Here is a 26,110-nt window from a genome sequence, read left to right as displayed (position 1 = left end):
CCCTAGAGTATCAAACTCTTACCTTCAGTTTTGTGATGGTAATTGGGGGACTATTGGACATCCATCATACCCACTATTTACCCCTGTGAATATTTCCTGTACCGGGGGGGGGGGGGGGGGGGGAACATGATTACAAAGTATTGAGCAGACTGAGTTTTCATTATTTGATGTTGCTTTTCTATTGGTCCTTATTGACAATCTGCAAACATCAGGTAGTAGAGATAGAAGACATTGATGCTACCCTCAGTGCACTGAAACCTCTACCACAGATATAATATATCTCTGATATAGAAAGTTTCTTTGAAATGGTCACAGAAAGTCCATTTGTAAGCATTCTTAAGGAGATGATCACTGATTATTAAACAAATTAGTCACGTAAGAAAAACTGTTGATGTATTTATTAGTTATTTCGGCTTTGCCAGCCTACACTCATGGTGCCTTCCTAGTGTGAAATAAGAATGAACATGTCTGGTTTGACATTTTTTTTTTTTTTTGCTGATGAAGTCATCCAGATTCAGACGTTGCATTGAGACAGTCATTCTCTTCTGAAATTATGCATCAGTCATCATTTTAGATTGCCTTTTCTGTGAATACCACAAGCCTTTGTTCAATTTCATAGTGTTGTAGTTTTGAATTGACAAGTACCGGGGCATTTCGTTCAGTGACTGATGCCTGTTCTCTGTGCTATCTGCACCCTCCATATTGTTTGAGAGATGCTCTTTCCCAGAGTTCCCAAATTTAATCACTAAAGTCCTCTACCTGCCAAGAAGGCTTGGCAGACTGCATTCTGCACTGTAATAAAATATGGAGCCGCATCGGAGGTGAGGGGTGGAGAGAGAAAAAGAATTTGACTTGATTAAAGGCTAGAGTTTCCTCGGTTGTTTGGATGGCGAGGTAGGAAATGTGTAAATTTAGCATCTCGGACCTGGAAAGTAAATGACAGCATGCTTTCTACGTCTCAGTTACATGGGAAGGAACAGCAGTCCTGTGTACACAAATGTTTCCACCAATATAGCATACACATGAGTATAACTTGGTTAATGCTACAAGCTCTTTTCTTCATGTTTTCTTTTTCTTTTACATTTTCTCTCTTCTTTTTAATTCTAAATTGTTTGTTTAAATTGTCTTGCAGTTCTTTTTTTGTGTTCATCATTTCTGTAGGATTGCTATCATTCGCTCTTGTGTGGGTCAGTATCAAAGATGTTAGAAAAAATGCAAAACTATCCAAAAGACTTTATGTTCTAAAGTGTACCAACACAGATGTGGATGTATGGGACGAGATATTTTAATATTAGAAATCTCCAGTAACAATAATGAAAAACTAATCTGTCTGTGACATTAATGGTAAAAAAAGTGCTTTTGCCTTTGAGGCAACCTTGTCTAGCGAAGGGATTCTTCTTCTTTTTTTTTTTGGTGTGTGTATGTGTGTGTGTGTGTGTGTGTGTGTGTGTGTAATTTCCCCAAGCTCTTGCAATTGATACTGATTTAAAGGGAAGGTAAACCCAAAGAGCAATGTGGATTGAGTGAAAGCAGCAACATTAGTAGAACACATCAGTGAAAGTTTGAGAAAAATCGGACAATCGATGCAAAAGTTATGAATTTTTAAAGTTTTGGTGTCGGAACCGCTGGATGAGGAGACTACTAGAGGATATGACGTATGAGTGGACAACAATACAAAGAAAATATAAAGGATATTCAACAAAAATTCACTTTTCTAGAATTATGAAAGAGCAGTGGACCAACCGCTTTCAGAAAGCAGGGGGAATAATTGCTACCCTTAACATATGTCAATATCAAGTTGATGGAATTTGTAATTTTCATGAAAAATGGATTTTTGTAGTATTTTCTTTATATTTTCTTGATATTGTAGTCCACTCATACGTCATAACCTCTAGTAGTCTCCTCGTCCAGCGGTTCCAACACCAAAACTTTAAAAATTCATAACTTTTGCATCGACTGTCCGATTTTCTGCAAACTTTCACTGATGTGTTCTACTAATGTTGCTGCTTTCACTCAATCGACATTGTTCTTGGGGTTTATCTTCCCTTTAAGTAGTTCTTACATACCTCACTGTAAGGCTAACCCTTCGGATTAAGGAACCTGGTATGCTGTGTGTCAAATATACAGGAAGGAGCCATATTGTGGGAGACAGTGGGTTGACTCATGTGAACGAGTGTAATGATATGTGCATTATTTGCGCTAATAACTGGATGAAATATGAAGTGACTCTCCCAGAGGTAGAATTCATTTGCCACACAATTAGAGTCTTGTGCAACAAATTGAATTAGTAAGTCATTTTTCCCCCTCGAAAGCTGGACATTCCAAAATGTGTTTGGGCTCCTCGTGTGCGAGAATGATTCATGACGCACGCAGCATCGCCAACAGTGATTGCGCTCTCGTGTTGACGACACTCAATCCGGCCGTTGCCTGTCGGTCGATTTGGAAACAAGTATTCGGCGGAGGAGGCAATATTCTGCCATGATGGGCTGCCACATCAGCCCGTTAAATACCCCTCATTTATCAAGCCAAAGCAAAGATTGGCCCGGTGTGGGCAAAAGCGGGGTTTTGCATTTGTTTTTCGGATGGGTTTCGGAAGGCAAGAAACAAGACAGACAGCAGCGATGGGTGTCCTCCAAGAAGGAGGAAGGAAAAAAAGAAGCCAAAACAGAGGAAGAAATAGAGAGTGAGCCAGAGCAAAGATGGATGGGATGGTGCGACGAAGATGAGTCTCTGTATAAGACTTCATTTTCTGCCAGCCCATGCCACATTCATCATCATGTTTCTGTGCAATCACAACTGCTAAGAATAGACAAAAGAAAAATAGAGATATATATTTTTCAGCAGGGTGGGGGGGGGGGGTAGGAGGATCGAGTTTCTGCTCATCATCAAAAAAGCATCCGTTTCCAGGAAGAGAAAGGATTATTTGAGATACAAACTATCAACAAAAAAGAGTAAGACTTGGTTTTCTCTACAGCATCCATTTTATGAGAAATAGTGCATAATCTCTTCTATTTGGGTTTTGTATGAATTGTAAAATATTCTTTGGTTGTGGTGACGGTTTTACCAGGTATTCCATCTTGTGGCTGGTGGATACCACTTATCATCAGTCACTGCTAGAAAGGTCGCAACACTTTTTTAAGTTGACCATGAGAGAGAGAGAACTTTTTACAAAATTTGGCCAAAGTGAACTTCTCAAAGAGTGCGAGAGAGAGAAAATGAAATAGGAGAGAGAAGGAATGTTTGCTGTGTGTCGGTCAGTAAAGCAACATGCCTCGTGTGTTTGTAGGTGTTGGGGGGATGTGCCATGTGTAGATAGTGAGCGATGATGTAGGTGATCTCTGAAAGAGAGATGGGGGGGGGGGGAGTGTGAGGATGAGGGAAGGGGAGGGAAAAGAGAAGAACAGAAGATGTGGATGGATGGGCAGAGTCTACTAATACCCCCAAGGCTCCTGTGGGTTTGTTCAAGGCGAGGGTCTTGATGAGAGACAAAATGATCCTCGGCTCTTTGTACAGACGTGTTGCTCTTCTCTCTATCTCCCTCTACCAAACATCTCTCTCTTTCTTTCTTTTTCTATGTCTTTGAGGAAGAGGAAGAAGAGGATTTAGTTATAAGCAGTATTTTAGAAATTTAGGCCTTATTTTTTTTATAGACACTATAAGATACCAAAGAATAAAGCATTTTTTGTAAGTGTTTCCTAAAAGTTAAGTGAGACCCCTATTATTACCACGTCTGAACAGTGCTATCCTTATGACCTTGTGTATTGAAATCCAGTGCACATATTCATATCTCCATGGACGCAACATTGACTGTATGCATGCATTGTTGCTTAGCAACCGTATTCTTCTTTGCAAAGAAGATAAAAAAAGAAAGGAAAGGTATAGGTGCCAGTCAGGTGGAGAAAGTGAGACTCCACATTATGTGGGATAAGCCCAGAGAAGACTTTTGGCAGCCTATGAGATTTACTGGTAATCCCTTGTAATGAGAGTATGAAAAAGGAAAAAAACAATGAATACCAAAGACTTTACAAACAATCACTTTGATTAATGTTTCTTCCAACAAACAAGGAATCAGTGATGCCCATCCAAGTCCTTTTGCTCTTTTTTATTTGTGGTAATGATATAAAAGGTAATGACATTTCTGGAGTGATTATTTATATCTTTACTCCTTTTTAGTTGTTGAAAGAATTTGGCTGTTTCTTTGTTTTCCACATAAGTTTATCAGGTTTAATGCTTTTCTTTGTGATGGCATTAATCACCTGTTCCGTCACAGTTGTTGGCATGACAACAAATTCTTCCGCAGCACTGGGCAGCTTTTCAAAGTCACCCTGTGATTTATTTTCCTCCCATGGAGGAACGTTGGCTACTTGTTAATTAATATGTTGCTGGGTACATTAATTTCATTTAAACTATTTTTTTTTTCTTTTCTGTGACTCTATGTTTGCAACCATGTCTTGTCGGCACAACAAAAGATATCCACCAAGTAAGTAATAGATTTCCAAGCGTAATTTATCGCAAATTGACACCGTTTTCCTGGCGGTTGAGTCATCTGCAATAAAACTTCAATTTATGTGATCATCAGTAGAGTGCATATTCTGGTAGGAAGGCATGCGGCGGCTTGTGTGTGTGTATCATTATCAGCCCTCTATAGATTGTCTTGTACATCCGGAGACGTAAACTATTTAGGGTAATGTAGTATAAATGGTACCAGACGCCCCTTGTGAAGTTTGGAATATGAATAAAAAAAGCATACAATATTGAACAGACGAAAGAAAAACCTATGTTATCATATATACATTGAACTATATGTGCAAAGTTAGCCATTTGATGTGCTGTTAGTAACTGGAAGCTAAGAACTAAGATAAGGAGGTCAGAATACTCTTCACTCTTATTGTATATATGTGTGTGTGTGTGTGTGTGTGTACATGTCATAGCTTTAGTCATCCTCTTTACTTTATATTCTTAAACTATATCTCATGGTCCTTATTCATTTTTTACATGTGTGATTCTTACCCTGATAAAACAATGCCTCAAGAATCCATTTTGTTTTGATTTATTCTTCATGTGCTTGTGGCTGAGTATAGAAATCAGGTTTTTTCCTTGATATATAGATATTAAGATGGAAAGGGAGAGATTACCTTCATGAATACATTTTGTGATAGATAAATATATTTTGTGATAGATGAATATATTTTGTGATGGATATATTAAATAGGTAACAAGGGAGAGATTGATACAGGGATAGAGAAACAGAGATATATAAATAGATATATAGATGGATGATGAGGGAGAGATAGATTGAGAAATAGATAGACAGATAGATAGATAGATAGATAAATAGATGAATAGATGAACAGGTAGATAGACAGATAGATAGATAGATAGATAGATAAATAGATAAACAGGTAGATAGATATATAGATAGATAGATAGAAAAAGAGAGATAGATGTGCTTATTGCTGAATATAGAAATCAGGTTTTTTTTTTCCTGGATATTAAGATGTTGAGAGGGAAATGGAGAGATTGGCTTCATGAATATATTTTGTGATAGATAAATATATAGGTAATGTGAGAGAGATTGATGCAGGGATAGAGAAAGAGAGATATATGAATAGATATAGAGGAAGAGATAGATGTAGAAATAGATAGCTAGACAGACAGACAGACAGACAGACAGATAGATAAATAGATAGATAGACAGATAGATAGATGAATAGGTTGGTAGATAGAAAGATATATAAATCGATGGATAGATAGATAGATAGTAAGAGATAGAAGGAGGGATTGGCCTAATGTGTTGATGTTTTTGCACTCATCCAGTGCATCTAGAACCCAGGGTCTTCGTCTTCCCCACGGAGACACTCCTATCTTGCGCTGATCAAACAGCTGCCCGTGAGAGATACTCCGCCTGCGTAGAGGGCAAACTTTAATTTCCTGTTATTAGTGGAAAGCACAAACATTTACCCCTCCTCCAAAATATTAGCTCCTCCTGCCTCGGCAATGGCTCTAAGGATGCCGGGAGAGAGAGAGAGAATACTCTTGGAACATACTTCATGAGTCCATAATGGTACTCCTCTGTAAAGCTTGAGTAGGGCAGGATAGAATATATATGTCAAGTTTTATCACAAGATGGACATTCTATATTTAGCTAGATTTTATCACAATGATTAAGGTCCTATTTGGAAATAGTTCAGAAATAGTTCTACAGTAGATGGATTGCTCATCCACATGTAATATTATATGTATGTAATATAGAGTATTGCAATCTCTCTCTCCACACACACACACACACACACACACACACACACACACACGCGCACACACACACACACACACACACACACACACAGAATGGGGATGGAAAGATACAGAAAGAAAGGAAAGGTATGAAAACATGTCTGCATTACTGTAGGTAATCAAATAAGGATTAACTGACATACAAAATATGAGACATCATGGACTCACTTTTCTCTTTAGGGGGTGGGGTAAGATAAGAAGAGGATGGAGAAATCTGAGGTAATTACATTTTGAAAATCTTATAATCTGATTGCAGCGCCATGTGTGCAAACAAAGACCGACGCGCTGCACTTGATCCATCCCCGTCTTGGCCGATCCCGTCTTTTTGACCCGTTCCATTTGTCTGTGACATCACATTTTGTCATCACTCCTCACTGAAAGAGTTGTTCAACCCATCACCCCTCCCCCTCTCTTCTCTACCCCTCCTTTCCTTCTCCTCCTGTTGCCTAGGCAACATAGTATCTAGGCAAAGCATCACATATCGCCTGGTGCTGGCCTCACTCGACAAACTTAATATCTGCAGTAGATATACCCTCCCACATTTTCACCAAATACATGTGTGCTTTGAAAACAGATAATACAACTTGATGAATGGATTATCTGTGTAGATCTAGCAGCATTATTAGCTCATTATGATGCACTGCATATAGTTGCAAGATAGCACATGGTTAGAAGTGAGTGGCTAATATTGGATTTTGAGGATGAATATGTGAATTTTGCAATGCATGCATGGTCATATATTAACCTTTAGATAAAAGCTCCCTGTTAGGGATTTTCCCTCCTCATTTCAAATGGTGAAAAAGTCCAACTCACTGATGTCTGCTCGTTAACATTGAAACACAAAGAAAGGAATGTTTACACTTGGAAAAAATGTCTTATCATTGCTGGGGTGACAAGACCTCATATCTACAAAATGTCAAATGTTCAGGAGAGCAAAAAAAAAATGACAGCCAAAGCACTATATCAAATGGTATAGCCTTTCCTTTGACATGCCATAATGGCTTAATTTTGGAGTAAGACAGCTAGGATTTGGACAGGACATCACTTAACTGATTATCTGATTATTAATCAAATAAAGTCATTTTCGCCAAAATTTGAGACACAAGATCTTGTCACCCCAAGGACATTATTTTGTTACCCCAGTGACGTTATATAGCTGTAAAAAAGGTGAGATGTATATTTTCTTTTATATCTTAAGACAAAAAAAAGTTATGTATCTATATTCCATGATGGTAATGAGGCAGTGACCCCGTGTAAAGAGTTTATACCTGTCAGCAACATGTTTTTCCTCTGACAGTTGGCTCTTTATGAGGGGGGAGGGGGTAGAGGGGAGGGCTGTGCTTGCCACATTATTCATTACAAACCTGCTAATGTAGCACTGCCCCCTGGAGGTTGCAGCGATTAATCTAATGTTTTGCCGCGGGCTTTGATCAAATGAATGAGTACGTGTCAGCTTCATTCATATTAATGGCCGGAGAGTCATTACAAACATCCTGAGCAGACGTGTTATTCCCTCAGCAAGTTGAGATGCTCCCCACACTCAAATTCACCTCTTTGTTTAATATTCATCCATTTATCCACCCTTTTCTTCCTACCTTCCATTTTCCTTCCCTTCATATTTTCTCCCTTCAGTCACTCCAAACTCCTAATGCCATAAATGCTGAAACACAAACAAACACATGCATATTTAAATGTGATGTCTTTTTTTTCTTTAAAAGATACCAAAGACACTGTTTGTGTATTCCTGATTTGCCAGACAACCTGAGATCAAGATTTTGGGCATCAGTGCTGAATTTCTTCCCTTTCATAGATTTAAAAGCATCAAGGGGTGTCTTCAGACCGAAATGTTAGAAAAAAAAAGTGTCTAGATGCATCTCAATCACATCAGCAGTAGGTGGCCAATAATTCCACCCGTGCCCTATCACTTCTCCTCTGGTTTATATTATCATCCTCATGTATTCCGATGGAGACATAAACATTCTTGCCCCACCCCCGATTTCTTTGCTGATCCCCTTTCCTCTCCTTTCATCTCCATCTCCCCTCTCTTCCCTCATCCCGTCTCCGTGGCGATGGGTGTAGCTAGAGCCGCTATCCTCACAGGTCATTTGCGAAACCATGCCTGGGAGTGTGAGATGTCCGTGGAGGATTCCTGCTCCATTAGCCAACTGTCCTTCTGGGAAGGATGGAGAGAGAAAGGGAGGAGATGAAGAGAAACAGACAGAGATAGATAGAGAGAAAGAAGGAGAGGGAGGGATAGAAATGGAAGAGGAATGGAAGGAGAAAAAGGTGAAGTGGAGAAGGAGAGATTAAGAAAGTAAGATACAGAAAAATTGAGAACTAACTTCACATAAGGAGCTATAGGGAGGGACAAAAAAGAGATGGAATGAATGAACAAAAAAGATAGATAGATGGAGAGAGAAAGGTGGAGGAGGAAGAGATAGATGAAGGGAGAGAGGAAGATTGATAGTGAGACAGCAGTGGGCTCTCCCCATGGTTAATGAGCCAAAATTGCATCTCAACCCTGCCCGCATCTCCTCTCCCTCTCTTTGCTGTGGTATGTACAATGCCAAGCATCTTCATGACTAGAGAAAATCTCTGCTAGTCTCACTTGCAGCCCCAATATGGAAATTGTCAATGTGAGACCAGAATCGGAGATTATAGTGTACTGCAGGCTTAAAGAGTTATAGATATGGTATCGTGAAACTTGAAGAGGCTACAAGCATAAAGAAGATATTGTTTGTGTTCCAGATCCTGTTATTTCTGTTTGACTGCCTTATAAATGGATACTGACTTAGAGAGATTGGTGGAACTAATACAAGGTGGTACAATTGTACTTACAACATTGCTGTCACAGTTAATGCATAGCATACTGTGTCAATGATCCTGGAATGGCTTTTGATATTGATATATTACTCTGCATTGCATGTGGAGGTGATATGCAGGAACAATGAGTGGAAGTGGCTTTGCTATCAGCTTAGTGCAACATTCCATGCCAGCTATTGTCTGGCTGAATATTGAGACTAGCTCTAGATAGAGAGGGAATCAACATGTTGTAGATAGGTGAATTGGAGGTGAAATGCTATTCGTGGGTTCGCTTACACGAGGGGAAAATGTCACAGATTCGGGAGAGGAATTTCACAGGAAGCTGTGTGAATAAAAGCCCTAAGCTCTGGTGCATGATGAGCAGATACGGCGGAAGCACGGAAATATGAATTGAGGAAATAATCTGTCGTGTTCCCCCCCCCCCCCCCCCCCGTTTCTTGGCATATCAAAGAGAAGTTTGTCATGTAGTAGAGAATGCTCTGTCTGCAAATGTTGTATGGGGATAAACCTTCTCAGCCCTTTGCACTTATCAATATTTCAGTGGACATTAACAACTCCCAATGGACAGGTGGCATGGTTTAATGAGAGTACAATTCTGACACAGGGATCTGGAAATGAAACTTTTAAACTGTCTCAGCACAATTTGGTAGAAGCTGGCCTATAAAATGCCCTCTCTCGGAGATGCAATCGCAGTTGTTAGGTAACCTCGGTTTCTCTTGATATTGTGGACGTGAATGACTCAACAGCTAGCTCCATTTCATCTCTGAAAGCTGCAGTATATAGTTTGAGGAGGGCGGTTCAGCACGCCTGGTTGGATGTGTGGTCATCTTTGACCAGTTGGCCTTCAGTGTCACCATTCACCAGGGTGAAAGATTCATTCCAGTCACCTGCTTCATGAAGCCTCCTCCGTTTTCTAGCCCAGTGTTGCCGTTTTTTACTTTTATTTTCCTCACCTCACCTCAGTCTTCCACTCAATCCTGAGGGAATTCAGCCCTCTCTTTCAAAATTCACTTTCTGCACACATAAACACACACACACACACACACACACACAACACAGACAGACAGACACACATACACACACAAATGCAGACATGTGGGCTATGTTTGAACTCAAGTTTTCAAAGATGTTTCAAGTCCAACGGCAGATTGTCCCTCTGTCTCAACTCCCGTAACCTTTAATAATTGCCTCTTTACGGCATGCAGATATGGAATATGAACTCATCAAGTATGGTCTTTACGACTGCCTGGAATCGAGCGGCTTATGGAAAGATGGATGAATACCTCCCTCGAAAGAATACATGTCACATTAACAAAACTACACTAAATACGTCTCCTCATTCCATTATGCTAATGTCTATGGAGTGGATTTAGTACCACTAGCCAAAGCAATAATCTTGGGGGGTAACTCAAGGTTGGCGAGTCACATGAACTTTACATTGTGGAGGTCATTGCTATTACTCATCCATCATTAGCATGCTATGATTGTGTTATGTGGAAAAAAAAATCATTGATATGATTGAAGGTCAAAAAATGTGCAGTTATGCAGAATGCTGCAGCATGATGCTTTTATCACATTATAGGTATTTACACTCAATAAATAATCTAATAAAACATTTGTTAAAATCTATCTTTTGTGGTGATGAATGCAATGCAGCTTATAAAGTATCTCCATGGCAATTATTTGTAGAGGTAAGTAAGTAAAATAAAAAAAAAAGTTGTAATAGAAATTTAAAGGAATGGTATAGTTCTGGTTGAGGTAGAGAATCAGGTTTTAACTTTTGTGAGACAGTTAGAAACCACTTATATGAATTCAAAAGCATATGATTCTATGACAAGATAAAAATTTGTTTGGAAATCAGTTGTGAAATGGCTGAGATATCCAATACAAAGTGGTCCTAATAAAAGATGGGTCCCACCTTATATTAGGACCACTTTGTTTTACTTTGTTTTGGAATATTTCAAAAACGATTTTCATCTAATAAATTTTTAATCACTCTTAGAATTGCTTGCTCTTTTATATTTCATAAAAGGGGTTTTTCATGAAAAAATTAAAACCTGAATCCCCATCTCAACCAAAACTATACCATTCCTTTGATGGACTAGGGTTTATCTAATTGAAAACAAGGTTCCATTCACTACAAATTTTAGTTACTTCTATTTCACATGTCCTTTAAATTATGTTGCAAAATTCTCTGTGTTGTTGCAATAGGTACAAACTGTGAAATGGACAAGGGCAAAGGGCGCTGTTCGGGTGCGACAGATGCCATCTGCAAGCATGGCGGTACCTGCCGAAACTACCTCAACGGCGGCTTTGAGTGCAACTGCGCAGACCCGGAGGTGCACGGCGGCCCCTTCTGCGAGATGAGAACTCGGAATTTTCCGCGCAATTCGTTCATGATGTTCTGGTCGCTGAGTCAGAGAGTGCGGCTCCAACTGTCTGTCAGGTAAGAAATCGCACAAATTGGTTTCTACCAAAGTGGGTGAATCGTATGTGTACATCTATCAATGTGAAGACTGTCTTCATATCCACATTGTGAATGAATGTATGAAAAATCAACAGCTGTAGATACGCAACGCAACACCTAATTTTTTAAGTTTTAAGAAATAACACCTAATTTTTTAATTTTTTTAATTTTGATTTTAAAAAGTTATTGCATAACATCAAATTGATAGTAATGATAATAATAATGTTAGTGATGATGCCTGTAATGACAATTTATTGAAGTACTTTCAAGTAATATAAGTGATGTTATTGTTATAAACATTACCATCATCTTTGTTGTTGCCATTTTCACCCCTATTAGAATAATTGCTGATATCCCCTGCCTTAAGATGTGCATATTTCATTTTCTATTCACTTATTTCTTATTTTTTGCTCACAAACAGAAAGTATTTCTCACAAGTGATAGCAGTGTTATTTCATCCAGTCTTTTTTTGTAGGTATTAACTGTATTTAACAACAAAAACAGAAGCAAACAAAGAAGTCATGTTATTTTTATTCAGTCAGAAAACAATGAATTTTAAGTTATTAAGCCCGCCGAAGAGAAAATAATCAATTTCAAGCTTAAAGAGCCATTTTGGGTCATAGGAAACTGTGATGCCCTGAAAACTGCTGTTTTGATCAGATAGGAGCTGCATTACAGGCTATCCCTGGATTTCTCCGAATTCAACATTAGGTATAAAAACCAGCATTATGTGTCTCTCCCTGCGTTATTTGCTTTATATATCACTGACTGTATCACGTAGTAAGGTGTGGGCTTGAATTGCCAACAACGTGTTGGCGCCAGCCCCCATCGGAAAGGGACATGTTGATGCCAAAGGAGAGCCCGAGTGATGATTAACCATATTACGCTGAATAGCGCTGGCATTGATTCCGTGTCGTTTGCCGTGGGTTTTGTAGCTGCAGGTCACAATAGATAAATCACACCGGTGATCCAGAATCAAATGCAATCAACCTGTTGATATGCTTCTATTCTTCCGCGCATTGTCCCCTGTGTCAGCCAATATATTAAGGGAGGCATAATACCGCCCGAACAGCACAATATGAAAAGCCAGGGATATAAAAGTTGCCATGCTTTAATAGACCTGGGACTGTGAGATGGCACTAATACCAGTTTGGGCGGTAGAGAGGCAGATGTATTTCTTTTTGTTTTGTTTGTTTATTATCTTTGTCCCAGGAATGCCCATTTTATTTCTTGCCAGCCAGCCACCCATCTCATATGGGTGATTTATGTTTTTCTGTTATCCTAACTCTTTGAACTTTGTAACATTGTGCTGTTGTTGTAGATGATGTTATTGTAGGATAAAGGAGAATGTGCTAACTACCAGAAACTACTTAGGACTGTGCTCACAGAGAAAAGTAACTTGGAATGATTTAAAAGCATCAGTCTATTGCTTGATTTACTGTCTGCCAAAATACACCAAGTCTAATTGTAAACTGAAGTATGCCATACAAATCTATGCATCTATTTCCAATTCATTGTTTCTGATAGAGAGAAATATGCATTTGCCATGATTTATATCAAAAGCAGTGCTGACCCAAAAAAGTGGACAATTTTAAGGTTTACAGGCAACGATTCATGTGAAAAGGTAGTGCATCATGTCATTGCCCATGGGAATCCAATCTGTCTTGTGCAAAGTCTATGGAGACATAAAACTCAAGAAAGAAAGGGTTTAATGTAAAAGTTCAGATAACCATGTATGGGGAAGTTTTCTTCAAGTTTGTTTGAGTGTGTGTGTGTGATAGGAATGAATTGATTTTATCTCATGGAAATGCAAAGGATTGAATTCAAATATTAACCCGTTGAAGACGGATTGATTTTGCTATAACACTCATTTCCCATAGACACCAGCCCGAGTATACTTGGGACTCATCCTCAACAGGTTAAGATGCAACACAAAGTACTTTGTGAAACTCCTATACCATGATTTTCATGTGTCAGGTCACAAGAGTGAATCAAATTGATCTTTTAGAATGAATATAAAACTCATATTCACCAGTCAGTATTTGAGGTTGTAGCAGAGTAAAGGTCATGTCTTAGCTTGAAAATTTAACAAGTCTTGTTGAAAATGAGCAGAGTAAGATTTAGTGTCATGATTTTCACCATTTATGACAAGTTTCCCAATTATATGTGGTGACTGGAGGGTATACTGTTAGTAGGCATGCAATGATCAGGAAATTGATGGTTATTCATTACATTCTTAAGTATTATTTGACATGCTATTTGCATTCCAAACTTTCTGATCTCCAGGAAAACTGTGACGATATGAGTAGGACCTGTCAAAGACTTTTGATATCATTTATGAAAATTGGAATAGATTTTTTTATCCGTCACAGATTGACATTGCATCGGAGTCATTCTAGAGATGTTCCAGTTGGTTTGACTGCACTGTTAGAGTGTCATGCCAATTACGAGTTCTCGCCCTAATTGTATCCCCCCCTTCTCACTTACCGTCTCCTGGCAGTGGTGGCTGTCTCTCCATTGTCTTCACGTCTTCCTATGAATCACCTTTACTTTCATGATTCAGGCCTTGTTCAAATTTGCCCCTGTCAACGGTGATACATCCACCAATTATTCCAGCCCTCGAGGACCGCAAAAATCCTCCAACTTCTCCCCTAGCAACCTCTTCATCCATCCCTCAAGAGGAGATGGGATGGGGGCGGTGAGGAGGGCGAGGGGAAAGAGAAATGAATCCTAGCCCCAGATTCTCTGGATTATGTTGAAAGTGTACACCAATTAAGTGAAACAATGCTCCAGTGAAAAAATTTGAAGATACTGTTTCCAAAATCTCAGAGTATGTTCTCTCCGTCTCTGATTGCCGTGACTGTGATTGTCAATCTTAGCATTCCAAACTGGATGGGGAACATTTTTTTCTTTTGGACTGAAAATGTTTAATAGTGGAAGAAAAGCCAAATGAATATTCAACATCAAGTTCCATAGTCTGTTACCCCTATTCTCAATTTTTTTTTCTCCTATTCTCCATTTTCCTGGTTATTTTAATTTGAATAATGGAATTGATTTAATTGTGAATGGATAATGTGGTATGAACGATCAATGAATATTAAAAAGTTAGGATGACCTCCAAGTTGTTTTAATTTATTTTCTTCCCCTCTTCTGTACATGTGTTTTCTTGATATGAATATCAAAATTTCTTATGATGCCATAAGGTGTGGCTTTTGCCTACAGAGACATCAATTACATTACATTACATGCTGCACATGAATGCTTTTGAAGATATATATGCAAATTTATATTTTTATCTGCAAAAGTGAAGATATTGTCACACTTCACAAATAAAAAGATCAAATGAAATTGCCAGCAAGATGTTAGTACAAAATGTTGGAGAATTCATTAGAAATGATATGTTTATTACCTCATTTTTGTTTTCATTTCATTTTATTTCATTTCCAACAATACAAAACATTTACATACACATAATACAACATCAATTCAATGTAGTAATGGAGAAAAATACTGTGAAATTAACAATACTACACATCACTTTCTGATGATATTGGATTAAAATTAAAGTTGCAGGAAATGGAAACCTCTTTTGTTCTGATATGGAATCTATGCATTGTCCTTGCTTCCACACCCAGCTTTGCTACCCAGGAGCCAAACGGACTGATCTTCTACAACGGACGTTACAACCAGCAACATGACTTCATCGCCCTGGAGATCACTGATGGACAGGTGCGATTCTCCTTCTCCACTGGCAGCACCGTCACCATGGTAACGGCCAGCCGCGTGGGCGGAGTCAACGACGGGGAGTGGCACACAGCTCACATCGAATACTACTTGTCGGTATGTTGCAAATTAATGTGCACTATCCGTAATATATAGCAACCAATGTGCTGGTAGCGCCGTTCAAAGACTCTTGCAAGAAATCCGTCAGAAATTTTCATTTTATCCACCATTCTGTCTTTTGTCTGTCATGGACAATCACCTTTAATTCCATTAGCCTAATATAGAATCCCAATGCGTAATCTCAAGCATTTCCCATTAATCACGATTATTATGTATCTGGGTCATGATAATGGTCCGGATGGGAACCTTGGGAGTTACATTCATCACTCTGAAATGAGCTGCCATGTTCGGTACATCTGAAGTTGATGCCCTGCGGTGTGGCAGACGATAATTAGTTGCTGCGTCGCTCAATTGTTCCCTTTGTGTTGCGTTTTTTTCATTCCTTGGAAGTGATAATTCCCTGGTTTAAAATCTCTGCATTCATGCTGAAGGGTAGATTTCAGTCATTAGTGTCATCTTAATTATGAAGACATGCTTCTGGCACGTGTGATGTTTGAGTATGTGAAAGGATTGTGTGTGAAGCTAGCCTTGGAGTTATCTCCACACCAAAGAGAATGAGTGACCAGGCAGGCGCTTCAACTTAGTTGGTCAACCAGGCATGAAATGACCGCTTCACGGCTGGAACGGTCGCTCGTTAAGCCCCTCGTAATTGCTTTCGCTCAGGTCCGGGCACGGGTCAATTTCACGGATTCGTTTGAGTCATCGCATCTCGGCAGCAAGAATTTAAATGATCTTAGAAATTGATTATAGAAAATAACTGGCAGTGAATGATTGTATACATAGCTGATATTTGGTTTCATAATCGCCTTTGTCAGAATAATAGTTGTCATTTTATCAATATCACCTTTGTCATCATCACAATTATTGCCTCGACATCCTATAGGTTCTCAGTTTACAAGAAAGAGATCTGATAGGTGAGCTGAGTCTTGAATGTCATTAATATTTCAAAGTCTGGTGATAAGGTAAGACTGCAGGTCTACTGTGGCTAGGAGGAAGGAGATTCATACAGACTCCATTACCAGCATATGATCATTTATTTCATTTAAGTATTTGCCAAGGAAATGATATGTTATTAGATGTCTTTTTTGGTAAATACACACACACACACACACACCCACCCACACACACCCACACACCCACACACCCACACACACATAGAATGACTGCAAGAAGTGTGAGCCATATAGCCTGTTTCTGACCAGCTCTTATGTCACCTTGCATCAGTTTGATATAGATCTTGGTATTCATTTTTCTTGTTTTGTCTATTTTTGTTGCCCCTTTTCATCCTGAAAAAAAAAAAGATATGTTTTTGAATCTGTAGTTTATCTGTTGTGACTTTATAACTCTTGATTTTGCATCACCATAAAAGTCTCAGAAACAACTTTATCTCTTTTTAGATGTATTTGTTTTCCCTGCAAAAGTGGGTTCAGGTTAGGTAGAAAAGAACTTCCTACCCCACTGGCATCAAATGGAAATTTGTGTCTTTCTTGTAGTTAGCCTCCATGCAGCTTCAGCGGTTTGATTTGACCTACAGGAGATTTTGAAAGCCTCGTCCAGAAGGAATGAGAACTCGTTCTCTTGAAACGGCACAAAATCAAATCATCTTTTATGGGATGACTGCATGAAACAATCCGATTATCGCTCGTTGATTCTCACCCCCCCCCCCCCCCACACACACACTATGAAAACAGGATTTTCTCCACATTAAGGCCGTAACCAGATAGCAATAATCTCCTCCGCCGTATTTGCCGAGGGATTATCGATGGACGTTTCAGATGATACCCATATGATGTTTGCAGATGCAGATAATGAATATTTCATATCCATAACGGGCAAACAAAGCGCCACAACATTCAAAAGGATTTTGCGAGTGATTTTTGAAATGTCATCAATACTCGTGTATTTCATGTAAATGTTGTACTATATAGGCAGAACTCATTGGAAATAAGAAGCCATTGTTTTTCAATTCCAACAAAATATTTCTTCAAAGAGCATAAGGAAGTTGCATAATATTGTCATTATTGAGTGATTTGTCGTTTGTCATTAGATTGAGTATTTTGAATTGTTTTAGTCAAAAGGAATGTTCAGAGAAAGGTTAGAATAAATACCAAGTTTATATTGCATTTTAAAACTCTTTTGAATCTCTTCTTTTTTTATTAGAAAACAGAGTTTTAGAAAATTAAGCATAGTGTTGTGAATGTCCAAAGAGCAGTCCTGTATTTGTGCAGAACAAACCCTTTTCTTAACCAGCTTTTATGTAAAGTTGTTAATGGTGGTCACTGCCTTTGTTTTGTTGCCGTTGATGTTCCACTGTTTTGTAACATTCCATCCACTCTCCACCTTTCCACCTCCCCCCCCCCCCACACACACACACCTTTTTGATGTATCTCTTGATGAAGCTCTGTCCATGAACCCCTGTAACGATTAATATGACAGGTTTATTGCACAGATTAATAGCATGAAGAAGATAATTGCACTCCAGGCCGAGTAGTAGGGAGGTTCCAGTAATTTATCCCTGTTTTCTACCATCTGCCCTGATTAAAAGGCCAATATTTCAGCAACTGCATCGTTTCCGCCGAATTCGGCAATTGATCCAATTTCTTGGGGCCCTGAGCACAGAGATGGAGTACATACATATGCTGTAAAAATGTCAGATGTTCTGAAAATTTGCAGAAACCTCTTTCTTTGTATGTAATATTCAATACAGGAAACAAGGGAGTCTCTTGCTATTTCTATTTATATGTTGTTGTTTTTTGAATTCAAAATTGAATTCAAAGAAGTAGTATATCTTGTGTCGAGATCTTGAGTCTTTGTAATCAGGTTTGTGCTGTGCTGACATTCATGTTGACTGAGAAAGAACAGAGGTAAATTTGGTGGCAAATTTATATATATTTGATACCACCTTCCCATATTCTTTTGATCTATCTGTCTGTGGTATTCATGAGATCTTTCAAGGAAAGTTGAAATGTACTCATTTCTTGTGGAAGTGTCTGTTTGTTGTGTAGAATCAGAATGTCAGCAATACATACATGTCATTGTACATGCAGAATATTGCCCATGCTTCTTCTTCAGATATTTATAAAAAAGAAAAATCTAGATGTTTCTTGATGTGTAATCCTATCACAGCACCAACCATTTCTTTTTGAACAATGAGAGCACATTTTTGGATAGTTTCCAGATTATATCAATGTAGTTTTTCAATGTACGTAAGCAACAGTTCCCCACGTACAAGGAGGAAAATGACGCCCAGGGTAATTTCATCATAACTGCGATTTTTAACCCACGATCGAGTCATCTGTAGCTAGCTTCAGTCATCACATGCGTTTATAAATCAGCAAACTGCACATAAATGAATGTGTGGGGATGTTAGGTGTGTTGGCATGAGTGTGTATACATTGCATACATGTTTGTATTCACCAGGATTTTCCTGGGATGAAATACAATGTAGTTGCTCTTGGCTCTTAGTGTTAGGAAAGGTCAGCATATCAGGACGGCAGCTGTGCAGAATGTTAAAATATCTCCCAATCTCTGTGACAGTGGATCAAGCTTTCTCCTGTGTGCCATGGAATAGTTTCACTTTGTGCACGTATTCTCTCTGTTATCACACTGCAGATACTGTATGTAGCTATTCAAAATCTCTTGGGGTATCTGGTTTCTGTGTACCTCTGGAGGTACATTCCCATGTGATTGGGGTTCTGTCAAGTTGCTGTGTAGTTCAAAGACATCAACCATTTCCTCCCACTGAAAATGAATGTAAATCACTTTCTCTCATATCAGTGATCTTAAAGCATCACTTCTGCTTGTATGCCCAAGATAAGGGTTTCTTTTTGCATTAACCAAAGAAACATTGTTTTGTGCTTAACATTTTGATGAACCAAATACATGAAGTTTCCTTCTGGATTAAAAGTTATGTGCCTTTTTTTAACTATTTGATGCAAGGGATATATGTTTTGCATAATAAATCCTTCAAATATTGATTACATCTGTGAATTGCACAATCTGCCGGCATGAATAACATATATAGAAGCATTGAAAACAACAACAACAAAATAAAAAATTAATAAAAATAGAAATTCCCCCTAAAAATCCCTTTCTCCTCAAGTATAATTTGTCACCTGGCTGGCGGGTTATAGGTATGTCAACAATGAGGGCTCTGCAATGTCTTTTGATGTGACATTGATTTCTTCAAAGAAGATTCCGCTGTGGACTCATCACCACCAATTCAATTTCATCTCGATGCGGCTATCTTTGTAGCAACCCTTACACAGTCACACATACACTCCACACGCACACGCACATACCCCCCCCCCCACACACACACACTTTACAGGCATTGGTTGCCATTATGGCGGCGTGGTGTGTGAGAAATATTATATCACGCAAATATCCCAAGGGCTGTGGAGTTAGCCCTTCCATTAAGTCAAGCAATATCTTGTCGGTGAAGAAATTTTCATTTGCTCAAAGAAATCTCTCTAGGCGTTTGCATCTCCACTGTTGATGTTGGTCTGCAGGTGGAAGTAAAATTGAATGAGCAGAGGAGAATTTTTTGGGAGGAAAAATGTGACATTCATGTGTCTTTATGTGTGTATGTGTGTGTGTGTGTGTGTCTGTCTGTCTGTCTGTCATAGATAAATAAGAGGATATGAGGTAATGTCCAACTTGACTTTCTCTCTAAAAATTAAATTCGAAGTGTTTGCTCAGCTAGTGTACCTATAATATGTTGTTGCTTATTTTTTATCTTTTAGTACTTTGTATGTATACGATTGTATTACGTATAATGTATATTGGAGCGTATATTTCATATAATCATGCCAACACTTTTGTAAAATTGGTTTTACTGCACTGAAAGTGGAATGCAGAAAAAACAAATTAACTTAACTGAACTCATTCAATTTCTATGATCTTGTGTAATAGGTGCAGATATTATATGACAGTGTGGCAAAGCAGTCTTGGCATGTCCATTCTTTATAAAGTTTAAGGTACTTCAGGTTGAAGATTGTGTCTCTCGGTCATATTGACACAAAGCAGTGTTAATGTCCCATAATGATGTGCAAATGATCAACCTAAAAGTATATTTGTCAACTCAGGTTTTAGCATCATTAACCTGTCCTTCCAATCCATTGCCTCTCATTGCAGTGGGTTGGGCACACAGCAAATGTAGTAGGATAGATAATGCCTGAAAATGGCAGTTAATTTTTGATTTAAAAAATTCCCTTCAACAGCATAGTAGTGTAACTTATAGATTAAAGTTTGTTTGACCATAGATAAGATAGCATAGTGTGCTCATTTTGTTATCATGTGTGATAGACATGTATGAACTTATTTTACAAAATTTGAAGTTCCCCTATCGAGCATTGATTCACATGAGATGCTGTTTGACCTTTTACAAGTCTCTTTTCGCTGTGGAACATAGCCTAAGTAATACCAGCGATGTCACATACATAAAGTTTACGCATTCACTTTACCATCAGTCATTTAGTTTATGGAGAAATCAGTTTTCCTGATCTCCCAACACCCTCCCCCACCCCACCCCATTTAAAAAAACGAAAGGGGGAAAGGAAAGGAATTTGGATCACTGGTTTGCAGCACAAGATGTATTCCACCTATTGTGGGTGGTGACATGACAATTTTGAAAGGAATTAGTCATTAAAGGCACCGTGCTGTGCCGTTGCCAAGTAGAGTCACATTATTAACGGACATTTCATTCGGGTTGAGCGATTCTTTGAAGGATAAGTCATGGATGAAAAGTTTAGATGTCTAGGGGATTAGATTACTGCTGAAAATTTGATAAACATTCTCAATTCTCAGGTAGTAATATTGAAAGCAATCATGATGAGATAATTGCATGTGCAATCTATGGTAACATCAATTGCACTTCCCTTGCCTAATCAGTAATGATCACCTGTTTGTTTGTTTTTTTTGTTGTTTTTTTGGGTTGATTTTTTTTTTTTTTTACAATTTTTTTTTTCTTAGCAAGAAGAGATCTCTAGTAAGATTCTCTGTTGTGTTCTCCATCTCCAGATTAAAAAAAAGAATATATTAGTAAGAATAAAACAAAATGTTCATGTAAAAGGATGATTTTTCAATGGATGTTGTAGTTGTCTCTTATTAGTTTTTAGCTGTTGGGTTTCATCCTTAATCTTAATAATTATGTTGGTACTGATTTGTTGTCTTGAGTTTGTAAGAAGCTACAGTGTAGTTTGAAGAACTCATAAGTAGCATTGAGTTTTTAAACCTTGTCAAAGGAGAGAGCCAATATAGTCACATTTAACTGCATATATATATATATATATATATATATATATATATATATAGATGAAAATAATGTATTTTACATTAAAAATGGAAAACATGTATTACCAATCCCCTCTTTTAGAGCACTCTTGATTTCTGAAGAAACAAATTAAAATATTGCTGTTTAAAATAGTATGTGTCAATATAAAGATTACTGCTACATTTTGCTCACATTGTATTGAGAAATACAATGATCATGTTACCTCACTGATAAAAGATGTTGATAATCCTGTTGGCTTTTAAAGAAAAATTCAGATGTATGATGATCTGAATGTTTGGATGTAGATTCTACATGTGAATGTTCCAGTATTTTTTTTTTCATTTTATTTGGGGGGAGGGGGAGTGGGTGGAGTGGAGTGGGGTAAGTATCTTTATGAATTTTGTAGTGCAGAGGGAAATGTTTACACTTTGTGAATACCCATTGGTGAGATTTCTTTGTGTGTACATGTGATGCTTTGAAAAGACCCATGTATTCAACTCCATTGTATTCAACTGAGCTTTTTGTCAGGAGCTGTGAGAATACTTACGACAAACATGGCAGTCAACTTTCATGTAATACTCAGGTAGATAAGCCCCAATGTCAGAATTCATCCAACAATTTTCCTATGTTCCATATACCTTTAAAGCCAAGATATGTGGGTAATTGTAAGGTTTATTTTCATGAGAAATTTTCTTTGAGGTATCATTCTAATTTGTTTAACATATGGGTTCTTATTTCACTGATTAGCAAAAAAAAAAAAAACAACAACAACAAAACAAAACAAAACAAAATTCCACATCATAGATTTATCAAATTATGAAGTATTTTGAGTGCTAGTTTCTTTACCAGCATGACTGTGTATATATGGGACTTTCACAGTTTTATTATTTCGTGCTCTGGTGTTTTGATTATTATGGGAAATGCAGATCATTAAGTACGTGTCTTGTCCAAATTTTGCTTGCATATATTCTAGCAGCTGTCTTGTATTTTATGATTTTTTAAAATGATATTTTATGATTTTTGTGTAATGTATCCATCTGTTTATTCTTGAGAAAACCGTTTTCGGGCTTTTAATCCTAAAGCTCTCCAACCCAGTTTTTCCTGCACAACAAGAAATCCAGAGTCATTGACCCCTTTCTCCTGCCTCCTCGCTTATAACCACTTCAGTCCTTCTTTCCTCCTCTCTTTCTGGTTCCCTTTTCATCATACCACACCCCACCCCACACCCCACCCCTGGCACACCCCACTCTCATCCACATCCAGTGATGTTGTCCCTCACGATAATGTTTCACCCCTCTTTCTCCGGGCACATGAGGCACTTTAGATGGTTGCAGCATCCTGCTTTAAGGTCTTGCCTCCGTTAGAGAATGGGGAACGAAATGGAGAGAGAAGGAAAGATAGATGGACAGATAGGCAGATAGATAGAGAAAAGACAGGAAAAACTAGAGATAGAAAACCAAGTATTTGCAGTCTCCTTTTTTTCCCATTTAACATCTGAGTAGTGGCAGTAATTTGTTTAGCCATCACGTCATGTATTCAGTGACCTGCGGAAGGTGTTGTGTCTAAATGGAGGAGAGGGTGTCTTCCACTGTCCGTGTGAACCAGGCCCCGAAAGGCATCACTTGGACGGTCGTCGTGGCAACATGACTCACCGATGACCATGGTCAGTGAGTGGTGTAACAAGATGCTCTCCATCACTCTGTACATAATGTATGTTTTTGTGAGTTTGGATTACGGTCTTGTAGGTTGACAGTACATACTGTAGTGTTGACTATACCGGTATTCACAGAATAATTTTTCGAATGTCTTCTATGTTATGCTACTACATGGTTTACCTATGAGAGAATGCAACATTCGGCCACTGAGGGAGATAGTTTGATAATTCTGGTTTTTTTTAAGTCCCTTTTTTTTTTTTTACTCTCTATCTCTTTGAGTTCATAATGATTTGCAGTTATCTCCTGCCTAATCTAAAGTATCTGAAAAGCTCTTTCTCAAAATGCAGTATGCTAGGTTATTTTTGAGCTTGGAACATTGTGGTTTATATGCTAAGAAGGGTTGAGTAGTAATTTTCGAAGGATTTTCATAATCTCTTCATTGATGCTTTGCATTTACCAGATTACTTTAGCACTCAAAAGATTTTCTGTTTGATATGCAAGGAGTTAGAAAAAAATACTTGCACTCTTTAGCCTTGTTAAGGAATATCATTTTCTTTAGTCAATGCTCATTCTCATTATTTGTATATGAATTGAATGACAGTACCCCAGAGCTGAAATTATCTTTGTCACAGTATCAGTTTTCTCCCTGATTTTTCTTTCTTTTTGTTTGCAAAGAATACATATTCTTCCAGCTTGCAGAACTCACAGTTGTGGTAGGAAACGGCACATGTTATGCACCATTTCACCGGTCATTACCCCACCCTTAACATCCATTATCACCCCCAACCCACTTCCGTCCCAACTCCAGCGGTAATAGCATCCTCCCCCTAGAGGCATTATCTCGCCTCATCCCCCTGTAATGTGTAAGAATCCCTCATGCAAGTTTGCATCTTTATCTAACTTGATGGTATCCTACCTCCTCCTCCTCCTCCTCTGCCTCTGTCTCATCCTCCCCATCCTCTTTACATACCCTTCTCTTCTACTTGTGAGGATTTCATGACAGGACTGTCACATGTTCCCTTCTGACAGGCATCTCCACAACCTTGCGAGAAAAACAGAGACCACTCTTAACATCCCCCTTTGGTCTGCTCCCGCATCTCCGTTCTTCCGTTCATCGCTCCATCCCTGCAGTGGCCATCGGGCGTAAATCCATACCCGCTCATCTCTCCTCCAACTTCCTCCACCCCCCCCCCCCCCACCTCCTTTCGTACCTCCAGTTCTCTTTGTCCGATGTGTTTGCACAAGGTCTCCGCCCGGTCATGAGAAGTTTGAATTTTTGATTAACAATGAGTGAAAGCAAAGAATCAGGGACCGAAGCACAATAGTAAGGGAATTTAAGCCCCTCTCAAAAGGAAACGAACGAAAATATTGGAAAATTGTGAGTGGTGAAAATATTGTTGTTGCATCAAGCCAGTATGTACATAAAAGAATGCCTAACTTGACACAAGGAATAAGGAGCCGTACTTGCATGACTTTTTTGGGGGTTATTATCATGATATTGACAACAATTTTCTGCTGGCAAATTTGGGTATACTGGGATAAAAGTATATTGTCTGTTTACCTACAGTACAGATCAGCATCTGATGAAAGGTAAGTTATCAATGATACCTGTTTTAGTCCTTTACATTTAACTGGAGGAATTAATGCATGGTTCAGTTTTCTATCAATAAGGAGCTTGATATACGTTTTGAACCCCAGAAGATCTTTCCCACAAAACAAAGTAAAATGGCAAGTCAACTGTAGGCAGCCTTTACCATGCAAATGTGTGCAAACTTCTTGCAACAACTGTTTTCCTTTTGTGTCATACCGTTTTGAAGAAAGAAATTCTTAAAATCGCAGAATGGATACCAGCTATTGATATTATTACGGCTGAAGCATGAAGAGCTTTTGGCACTTGGCAGTAAGATTCCCCTCTAAATAGTTTTACCAGACAAGTTGACATCTTTTGATACAATTTGGTGCACAACAAAAGATTGGAACGGCAAATGCTTGTAATCCCTTTGCGTCTAGTCACTCTGTACACATCCCGTGTGGCCTAAACAGGCCTGGATTGCACACTGGACGAGGAATGGAGTGATGACAAGAATCAAACAAAAATCCTGTGAACAACTCGCCAGATAGTGAGATCATCCATATACATTGTTCATGCACGCGTGAGTCCATTCTCGACTTGATGCCGTGTTTGCCGGGACCCCGATGGCAGAGTCCATGCCCTGCTGTTTGTTGTGCCTCTTCGCACAAGTCTAGCTTGTCTTTGTTGTCACACCTGAATGTTTGACTACCTCACAGCGAGTGACTCGGGCTAATTTTGCTCTTGAAGATTTTCCTCTAAAGAAGAAAAAAAAAAAGATGAGAAAAGGGGAAAAAAGCAACAAACTTCTTGTTTGACTTGTCACAGTTGGTTTACCAAGCCTGGCTGGCTTTAGATTGCCTGGTGTTTCACACACCTCCAACGGTTGAGCGTTGCAGTCTCTACACATACACATTATGAATAGCGCATCATCAAACGTGATATCAATCCCTACTTCTTTATAGTACCATGGACAAAAGCAAAGATCTGGGGGATAATCATACTGGTATGCACTGATTCATCCATGATATGAATGCCCCAAATTGTCCCTTTCTTTGCGTGAGATAGTGGATTTGATAATGATCCATTTTATTGATGTTGTACTTGCTGATGAATGAATGCAGATTTTGTCTTCATGTGTTTGATGTCTGAGTCTGAATCTCATCATGCAGATGGAATTTGCT

The 26,110-nt window shown here is 38.6% G+C and overlaps 1 protein-coding gene across 1 annotated transcript in view; it reads left to right on the top strand.

The window, feature by feature from the left end:
- The window catches only part of LOC140246147 (cadherin EGF LAG seven-pass G-type receptor 2-like), a 164,185-nt gene that overhangs the window by 96,878 nt on the left and 41,197 nt on the right, over positions 1 to 26,110 (top strand). The window contains exons 4-5 of the mRNA XM_072325586.1: positions 11,329 to 11,563; positions 15,220 to 15,424. Of these exons, the coding sequence (XP_072181687.1) occupies positions 11,329 to 11,563; positions 15,220 to 15,424 (440 nt within the window). The remainder of the gene's footprint in view (positions 1 to 11,328; positions 11,564 to 15,219; positions 15,425 to 26,110) is intronic.

This window comes from Diadema setosum, chromosome 2, assembly GCF_964275005.1.
Source record: "Diadema setosum chromosome 2, eeDiaSeto1, whole genome shotgun sequence".
Taxonomy (NCBI): Eukaryota; Metazoa; Echinodermata; class Echinoidea; order Diadematoida; family Diadematidae; genus Diadema; species Diadema setosum.
Note: the sequence above shows the minus strand (reverse complement) of the source record. Positions and strands in the feature narration are given on the sequence as shown.